This window comes from Geospiza fortis, unplaced genomic scaffold (assembly GCF_000277835.1).
Source record: "Geospiza fortis unplaced genomic scaffold, GeoFor_1.0 scaffold55, whole genome shotgun sequence".
Classification (NCBI taxonomy): domain Eukaryota; kingdom Metazoa; phylum Chordata; class Aves; order Passeriformes; family Thraupidae; genus Geospiza; species Geospiza fortis.
Genome location: NW_005054308.1, coordinates 7067664 through 7076614, shown reverse-complemented (window position 1 = coordinate 7076614; position 8951 = coordinate 7067664). Strand labels below are relative to the sequence as shown.

Below are 8951 nucleotides of genomic sequence, written 5' to 3'. Positions count from 1 at the left end.
GGCTGCTGGGGCAGCTGGAGCTCACCGCAGCTCCCGGGGGATCTTCGTGCTCATCCCCAGGTACAGCAGTGACCCAGTCGCTGCCTCCCTGCCTGCTCAGCTCTCTGACTGCTGTCCCCATTTGTCTCCTACACTCATCAAGCCATCCCAGCCATCCCAAGCGATATGTTTTCACTTTTATCTTGGTGGGACATGTAATGGATTTAATTATCTGAGTCCCTTTTGTACCTTCGTTTGTTTTTCAGAGTTAGCAAACTGGTTTATTTTGCGATGGAGAGGGTGTGTCAGTTAGATAAAGCCACGTGTCCCTGTGGGACTTTAAACTTCCAAGTGTGCTATTTTTGAGTCAGACGTAATTTGGTGTACACACATGTGGGTATATGTGGCAACACTGTTGTGTTTAATTATTTAAAACACCAACGTGGTGCTCTTGAACTAATGTCAAAGTGCGAGGGAGTGATTATTTTCTTTGCCTTGCTTTCTGTGGATGTTTGTAGTCATGTCTGAGGAAGATGGTGGTGAAAATCTGAAAGATGAAACCTCTTACAAAGCTGAAAATGAACAGAAGACAGAGGAACTTGGCTGCTCTGAGGGCAGTGAAGGGAGACAACAAGAGACTGTGCCTGTAACTCGGAAAAGACCTGAACCCAAGCCCCCAAGCCAGCCTGCTGCCACAGAAAAGCCTGCAGGTGAAACCATCAAGGTAAGTTCCTGTGCTTGCTTGGAAAGATGGGACTTCACATTTCATGGCTTTGCGCACAGGAGAACTCCGAGCATAAGCCCCACTCCTTTCTGAAAATTCACATTGCTGTTCTCTGAAATGAAAAAGCTGCACAAAAGTCGCATGTCACAGTCTGCTTGTGTTCCTTTCCTCACCAGAATGCCTGCATCAGTCTTCTGTTTTTCTTCATTAAAGGTCTCAGATCCTCCTGCAGTTCAGACAGGGTGGGGCTACTGGGGAAGCTGGGGGAAATCTCTTCTGTCAACTGCGTCTGCTACCGTAGCTACTGTAGGTAAGGCTCTTTCTGCTATTTGATAAATATTTTAATCATGTTTTGTGTCTCAAGCTGGTGCTTTAGAACTTGTTTCTGGAGAAGAGGATTTCAGTTATAGCAGCCATTATTGGAAAAATGTCAAGAGAATTGTTCAAGTAATGGGAAAAGCTTGTACCAAAAGGTACAGTGAGATTAAGGAGATATGCACAAGGCTGAATTACTTTCAGGTTTTTAAGGTGTTTGTGTAATTTTCATTTGGTATTTTAAACTAGTATTCTGCCAGTATTTACAACTTTATTTAAAAGCTAAGATGAAACCTTGGTTCATTACACTGGTAGGTGAGCTGGATAGAAGGAGGTTTTAATGCTGGTTAAACTGTTTTGAACAGAAGGAATCCAGAATAATAAAAAAGAATAGGCAGCTCTAATCTTGTTTCTGTTCTGATTTCTTTCTTCTCTAGGTCAAGGTATTTCAAATGTCATAGAAAAAGCAGAAACAACCCTTGGGATCCCCAGTCCTAGTGAAATCTCTTCAGAGTCTAAAGATGGTGCAAGAGGTCAGTTTTGTACTGCATAAGAGCAACTCTGCAATGTTTTTCACAACATAATGAGGCCCAAAATATCATCACTTTACTCTGCACCTTGCACCTTGAGAATGATAATAAAATAATTTAAATAATACTCTCTTGCTTAGTTCTGTTAGCTCTGAAAAGTAGGGAGGAACATAATCTGAATTGCAGGCTTGCTCCTAGCTGATATTTGGTGTGTGTTGATTTTCTCCACTCTGTGGCTGACAGGGTCTTTTTTTTTTTGGAAGTCAGGAAGTTAATTTTCTGCCTTCTAACGCAGGAAGTGAGAATCCTGCTGCCAGCAACACTGATGCAGCTGATGATGGCAGCTCCTTCCCTATTGCTGGGGCTCTTGAAGTATTATCAACCATCTCTACTGCTGTCCAAAGCACAGTGAGTGAGTTGGGAATGCAGGAGAAAATGGGTTTAAGGGAGCTTTGGGGTTTTGGCCTTTGATCTGAAACATTGTAAGAAGAAACTTAATTTTGACAGTTGTGGGATGCATAGTGATAAACTCTTCCAACCTTCAGAAAACCATTAGCTTGGGCCTTGCTCCTACTGGCACCTAATGTGAAAGATGTTATGAATTTTGATACTTCTGTATTGAATGTTGGTACATAACAAAAAAATACTAACGGTGGATTGTGCAGAGCGTGCATTTCTGTGCATGTCACCTCTGTACTCTGTCATCTCTGCCTTTCCTTTGGAGTAGTCAGCTAAATGCAGGGTCAGACTCATTGCTGGAGTATTTCACTGATTTCCACAGAACAAGAGATGAAATTCATTCTTCTCTTCAAAAAACCTATGTGAAACTAGCTCAGTTCGCTTGGAAATCAGCTTGCTCCTGTGACCAGGAGAAATGCACTTCAAAGGAAGCCATTACCCTTAGAAACTGCTTTTGTGATCTGCTGTCTTGTCAATTTGCCTGGGAATCTGAAAGAGCTACAGATTGAAAGCTGGCTTCTGTTTTTTGCTTTTAAGGCTCAAACAAAAGTTAGCAGTCAAAATCCACAGGTCTGGTGTTTTCTCATAGAAAGGATGAGAACTGAATTCTGTAATGTGCTGAGAGCCAGCTTGTTCACAAACTAAAAAAATACATTTCCCATCAGATTGCTGCAGCTGTCTGGGTGCTGTAATAAGCTGTTGGGTGATAATGTGTTGTGGCTCTTTCCGTGTCCTGCTGCTCTCTTTGTGATGATTAGGGTTGAATTTAGGGTGACAAGGACCAATTTGGCTTTTATGTGAGTGCACAGTGTAAGATTGCTGATAAAACCCTCCCAATTCAATTTCTTCCATTGGGTAATTTTCTCTGAGTTTTATGTGCTGTCTTTATCCAAATCTGATTCCTAGGGTAAAAGTGTTATTAGTGGAGGTCTGGATGCCTTGGAATTCATCGGCAAAAAGACAATGGATGTAATAGCTGAGGGAGACCCTGGATTCAAAAAAACAAAGGGCCTCATAAACAGAACCTCTACATTATCTCAGGTACAGTGCTTCCCTATCAGCACCTCATTGGTTTCTCTCATCTCTTCTCCCTTCTTTTGTGGTCCTATCATTAAGCAGCCATTTTTTGCTATTGAGCCAAAAGCCTTCTCCTCCTGTATTCTTTATCTCCTGGCACTGTCACGAGGCCTCTGCTTTTCTTTTTCAGGTCTTAAGAGAAGCAAAGGAGAAAGAAGAGCAGCAGACAGCTACCGAGGTTACCATGGCTACTGAGAAGAAAGCCCATTATGGGTTACTGTTTGATGAGTTTCAGGGTCTTTCGCATCTGGAGGCCTTAGAGATGCTTTCCAGAGAGAGTGAATCAAAGGTAATGGCCTTGAGCATTTTGCTTTCTATTTTGAGTTCAGCTGAGCAGGGGAAAAAAGATTAGAAATATATGTATATACGTGTAAAATCAAGTGCTCAGAATTTGCTGTAAAATGATTACAGAACTTCACTTTGATCCTTGCATTAGGATCTGGTGTTTACCTTGGGAGCAGTTTGTCCTGTCCTCAGCTCCTAAAGCCATTCCCAGCCTCAGTTCCTGCAGTTCAGTTCCTCCAACTTCTCACAAGTTACTCTCCTCACACCTGCTGGTTTGCTACCTTGGCCTGTATTTTCTATCCTGTTGGATGGATTTATTGATTCTCTCTTTGGCTGTGCTGCCCTTAACCAGGTGAAAGCAGTTCTGAATGCCTCCTCTGGAGGGAAGTTGGACACACTGAAGGAGGAAATGGAGCAACTCAAAGAAGCATTTTCTTTGCCTGAATTCTTTGAAGAAGAAGAGGAAGAAAAGAAGGGTAAGAGAGCCCCAGGTTCTGAGAAGAGAAGCTGGTCCTTAGTGCAGAACCAGCCAGCCTTGATCAGTAGCAATGGTCATGATGCCAAATTTAAATTATTCTTTAGCTGGATGTTTAATCCTACAGCCATCTCTGTCCAAGGGCATGACAGGTATCAACATCCTTCACCTCTGAGAAGCTGTGCAGTAATTCTGTAGCAGGAATAATTTCTGGCCAGAGCAGGGTTAGAGTTGTTTGACTCATGGGCAGTTCATACAACTGACCCTGAGCCAAGATGCTAATTCAGAGAGAAAGTGGGTTTCCTTGACCTGGAGGGGAAAACTGTGAACAGAGTTGTCCAACATGTGGGAGAGCAAAAAGTCTTTTTATTTGTTTTTTAAATGAGAGTTAGCCACACAGAGCAAAAGATTCAGAGGTACCTTCGCACACAAGAGCCCTGATTCTTGAGAATTACATGGATTTAAATGTAAATTTCTTGCATTGCTTTTACCTAAATGCTCATCAGGGAGGGCTTACACACCTGCACTTGCTATCATTCAACATTTAATGTATCTTTTATATTTGCACATAATGGATCTCACATCTGCTATGCCATATATAATAGGAGAACCATAGGCTCTAAGTGATATTTCAGACTCTCCAAGGTGATGTGCAAGTTAGTATGTTATAAAAGGCTGCGTGTAGAAAAATAAAAAATAAAAAAAAGGAGTTAGCTACAAAACCAGAATTAAGAAACCAGGAACTAACCTTCAGGCACTGATGTCTCCACCTTTGCAGAACTTACCTTAGAAATTGTATTTGAAAAGACTGGGTTTGATGCTTTCTTGCCTGAGGTGGTGATTCACAGAGAAATAAAGGAAACAGTTGACAGACTTGTGTAGAATTAGTTGTGCATTGAAGTGCTGCTTATTCCTGAATCTGTCCTTTGTGTGGATTCTTAACCTTTCCTGTCCTTTAGGAGATGAAGAGTTCACAAAAGAAGTAACACAGTTGTTTTCAGAATTGCACATCTCCTCCACACCAGACAAAGTGATCACGGTGAGTTATTTTCCATATTCTAAAAGCTGGAGAGTTTCCTCACAGAAAAGGCTTCTCTCCACCTGCTTTGCTTGTGAAAATATGAAATGCATGAAAACAAGCCATATTTTAGATCTTTTGGCAATGATAGGCAAAGGAGATGGGCCTTTAACTTTATGGGGCAGAATCATGTGAGCCTTCAGCCACTACAGTGAAAAAACCTACAGTCATGAACTGAAGGCCTGCAAAGCACCTTGTTTTACTATGTTCAGGAGCTGGTGTGAGGAAGATTCCTCTTTTTTGCCATCATTTCACTACCCTTCAGATCCACCAAGTGGCAGCAGCATTCTGCAGACATGTTTTTAAAGCACCTCTGATAGTTTGGTCTTGTTGGTAAACTCCAGCCCCTGGTGCTAGAGAAACAAATGCTCTCAACTGCATCAGTGCAGCCAAACTTCTGCAAAATCCTGAAGGCACTGGGATTATTTGTCCTGGTTCTTCTCAGAAACTCAAAAGGAGTTATAGGTGTTTCTTTCCTCTGAAGAGGGCCAATGCTCCATTGTCTTGTGGTGTGCAGGGGAGCTTCATTCTAGTCATTAAATATTATGGCACATCTTGCTCCAGGTGAGGGTATCTGCTCATGAGTGGATAGCACGATTCAACAGCAGTCTTCCTAAAGAGGAAAAAGAAAATGAAGAAAACCAAGAAGTAGAATCCAGAGACGGTGACCAGGATGCTAAGAAATCAGTAGAGGTAACTGGGTAATCAAGGAAAAGAATATCTGCCTGCAGAGTGTTTATCTGGCTGCTGAGTTACAGTTGTGACTCACAGGGTTTATGTGTTTCTATTTCTGTGTGGGTTTTGAGGTCTGAAAGGGCAGTGATAGCATGTTGTGTGATTGACTTGTTTTAAATAATAAAAGCTGCTAGTCTTTGTGTAGTATGCAGAATTTTTGTCACTCTTGCAGGATATTCATGCATTTGCCATAAGAAGCCTGGCAGAACTGACAGCCTGCTCCATTGAAATGTTTCACAAAACTGCAGCTTTGTTTCTCTATGGTCAGAAACAGGAGGTGACAGCCACAGACAGAGCCAAGTCCCTGTCACAGTGAGTGCATCTCTCAGTAAATGGGTAGCATAGAATTACTGATTAAACTGTCTGATAATTCTTTGGAAATCCACGCAATGCAGGGCTCTTGAATTCTGCATAGGTGTTTAAATTTGGGAATTGGGCAAATTTGTGATGGGTGGCATCATTATCTTCCAACAGAACTCAGCTGTCTCTTTCCAGCTTAAAGGCACTTCTTGATAAGAAAGAGGAAACTCTTCTTGAAAGCTTTGTGTAGCCTAGAAGGATATTTGCATTAAGCTTGTGCTAGTCAGTAGGCAGAGATTTAAAACATGACAAAACAGGTGCACAAAAGTGACTCCTGATTTCCTCTTTGTTAATCATTTAGTATGCTTGGTACGTGAGATGGCAGAATTACTGCACAGGAGACACTTGGCATGTGTCTGAAATGTGCAGTACTTTCTAATTCAGAAAATGACACTTGCCTGTAAAAAAAGGCAAGTTAGTACTGTTCCTTCTGGAATGGATGTGTCCTCTGAGTGCTCTTTAAGATCTTCTGCTTAAATTATTTATTTCCCCATTTTCCCCTATTTTATTTGGGAAACTTCTGAATCTTCATACACCATTTTTATCAATTTTGGTTTAATTTAACTTAGTAAGCTAGAAATAGGCATTTATGTTTTAGAGCTCAAAGAAACCTAATCTTGAGGACTGTGTTTACTTCATTGTTTTCCCTGTCTTCTTCCTCAGATTGACTATCATGCTGTGTAAAGAACTGTCAGCTTTCTCTAAAGAGTTCACAACATGCTTAACAACTGCAGGGGTAAGAGTTACACCACAGTTCTTAGGAATGAGATGTGCTTATTTGATAACAGCCTTAGGATCTTTGCCAGGAACAGCTTTTTGTTTTTTGCATGTTTACATATTCAGTTTTTAACTTGTAAACTGATCTTTTAGGCCAGAGTTCCTCAAACTGTGGCATCTGAGCTTTTGAGAGCCTGGCACAGAGTGGGGGTGGGAATTGATGCTCACAGTGCTAAGGAGACAGAGGCAAATAAAGTGTGACCCTGTTGTGGATTTTCCAAAGCACTCAGGTGTTCCTGAAGATGGTATCATCATCTCTGTATTCCTCACTTGTCCTCAGTTCATTTGAAGATGTGATGTGTATTCATACCTGACCTATGCTGGGCACATGCAGGTTTCTTTGTTCTTATTTGCATGCTACAAGGCTGCTAAGCTTGTGGCTTAGCTTTCCTCTAGGTAAGGGAGCAGTGGTGGTTTTAAACTTACTGAGGGTTTAGCTTTATCTTGCTTGAAGAAATGCGATCAAATTTTCAATCAGGATAATATATGTCTGATCTCTGCAGGTCAAAGAGAAAGCAGATGTGCTTAATCCCTTAATCACTGGAGTGTTTTTGGAGGTCAGTTATGCTAACATTAAAACTTTAAGCTAATACTTTAAAATAGATGTGCTGGTTCTTCCTACTTTAGGATCCTTACGCATGCCAAGTTCTCTAACCCTTGGTCTAAAATTGTGCTTACCTCACTAATAACTTGAAAGTTTTGATAAATGTCTGTAGATTTGCACAAAAGATGAGTTACTTAGTGAGGAGTGAGTGTCAGCTCACAGTTATGATGGGTCAGGAGACACATATTAAATTCAGCAGTCTGGATTTTTAGAATTTAAATGTCCAAAGTCAATCTTAGACAAGTTCAGAAATTAGCATACAAGAGTCTTAACACTTCCTTACTGTTAAATTTGTTCTCAAGCTTTCAGAGCTCTGAGGTGTGGTAGGAAGGGAGTGTTTCATGTTCATGTGTTCTTCCTTCCTGCCACAGCATGCTATGCTTCACTTAGAAATAAACTCTTTTCTTCTCTTACTGAGAACAGTATCCTGCATTTGGATTGGAACTGATCTTGTTTGGCAGTCTTTAAGCCATTTGCTTTTTTTTTTTTTTGCCTACTGGCATAAAGCCCCTCAAAAACTTGACATAAAATTGATTTCTAGAATGAAGCCTTTAAAATCCAGCAAGCACTAGGCTTCAGTTTTTTCTGTGCAATAATCAATGCTGTTTGAAATGAGTATGTGGTGAGTAAAGCTGATTGGTAGCATGGCTATTCATGTGTGTATTTTGATTTTTTTTTCCACAGGCTTCAAACAGTGCTTCCTATATCCAAGATGCCTTCCAGCTCTTGCTGCCTGTGCTGCAGATCTCTCTTATTGAGGCTAGAACGGAACTATCACAGTAATAAAAATCCTCCTAATTAAGAACTTTTTGACCTTCCCAGTTCGTAGTTTCCATGCTGGAGAATGATGTAATGGCTCTTATTAAAGGGAAAAAGATGAACTCTGCTCACTGCTGCTGCAAGAATGGTGATTAAGTGCAGTCTGGCAATGACAGCTCTTACAGCGCACTGAGAGATGTGATTAGCATAGTCCAGGCTGGTGGACAACGTGACAGACTTAAAGTGCAGATTGCTTCTCTGTTTCATGGACTGTCTGTGTCTTTTCACTGAAATCTCTCTGCTGTATGTGTTAACAAGCTTTTTGTGTTCACAGTCCAAAGAGCTTCTCCAGTGCTGAAGAGAAGAGTAGCAGCTGGCTAGTTAGTTAGCTAAAATCATGGTGTGATTTTTAAGTCAGACATAATTGGGTTCCTGATAGCTCTGCATTCCTGTTGAAGTGAATATTAGATAGGAGGTGCAAGAAGAGGCAAATTTTTGTGATTATGAACTTTGCAGTTCCTAGACTGGGCAGAATAGAGCAGAGAGAATTCCTGATCAGGCTGTTGCTGAAGAGAAGCTCAGCTTCCTGAAGATGCCTCTACTGACTCAGGGATGTGGGACAGGGACTCTCACCAGGGGGCTGTTTCTCATTCTCTCATGCTGTGCTTGCTTCAGCACGAGCTGGGAAAATGCTGATCTGGCCCTGAGAATGCAGGTACTTGGCTTTATAGCAATAAATGAGAACTGACTAAAAGGGATTGATTCGTGTTTGGGCACTTTAATGAGAGAATTCA

The 8951-nt window shown here is 41.3% G+C and overlaps 1 protein-coding gene across 1 annotated transcript in view; it reads left to right on the top strand.

Annotated features, from left to right (window-relative positions):
* Positions 1-348: 348 nt before the first annotated feature.
* FAM114A2 (family with sequence similarity 114 member A2) overlaps positions 349-8951 on the top strand; it is a 9431-nt gene continuing 828 nt past the window's right edge. The window contains exons 1-13 of the mRNA XM_005418754.3: positions 349-703; positions 917-1013; positions 1456-1551; positions 1844-1956; positions 2914-3048; positions 3215-3373; positions 3722-3845; positions 4804-4883; positions 5487-5615; positions 5830-5969; positions 6681-6753; positions 7298-7351; positions 8083-8951. The exon at positions 8083-8951 is cut by the window's right edge and continues 828 nt beyond it. Of these exons, the coding sequence (XP_005418811.1) occupies positions 488-703; positions 917-1013; positions 1456-1551; positions 1844-1956; positions 2914-3048; positions 3215-3373; positions 3722-3845; positions 4804-4883; positions 5487-5615; positions 5830-5969; positions 6681-6753; positions 7298-7351; positions 8083-8181 (1515 nt within the window). The 5' untranslated portion in view covers positions 349-487 and the 3' untranslated portion in view covers positions 8182-8951. The remainder of the gene's footprint in view (positions 704-916; positions 1014-1455; positions 1552-1843; positions 1957-2913; positions 3049-3214; positions 3374-3721; positions 3846-4803; positions 4884-5486; positions 5616-5829; positions 5970-6680; positions 6754-7297; positions 7352-8082) is intronic.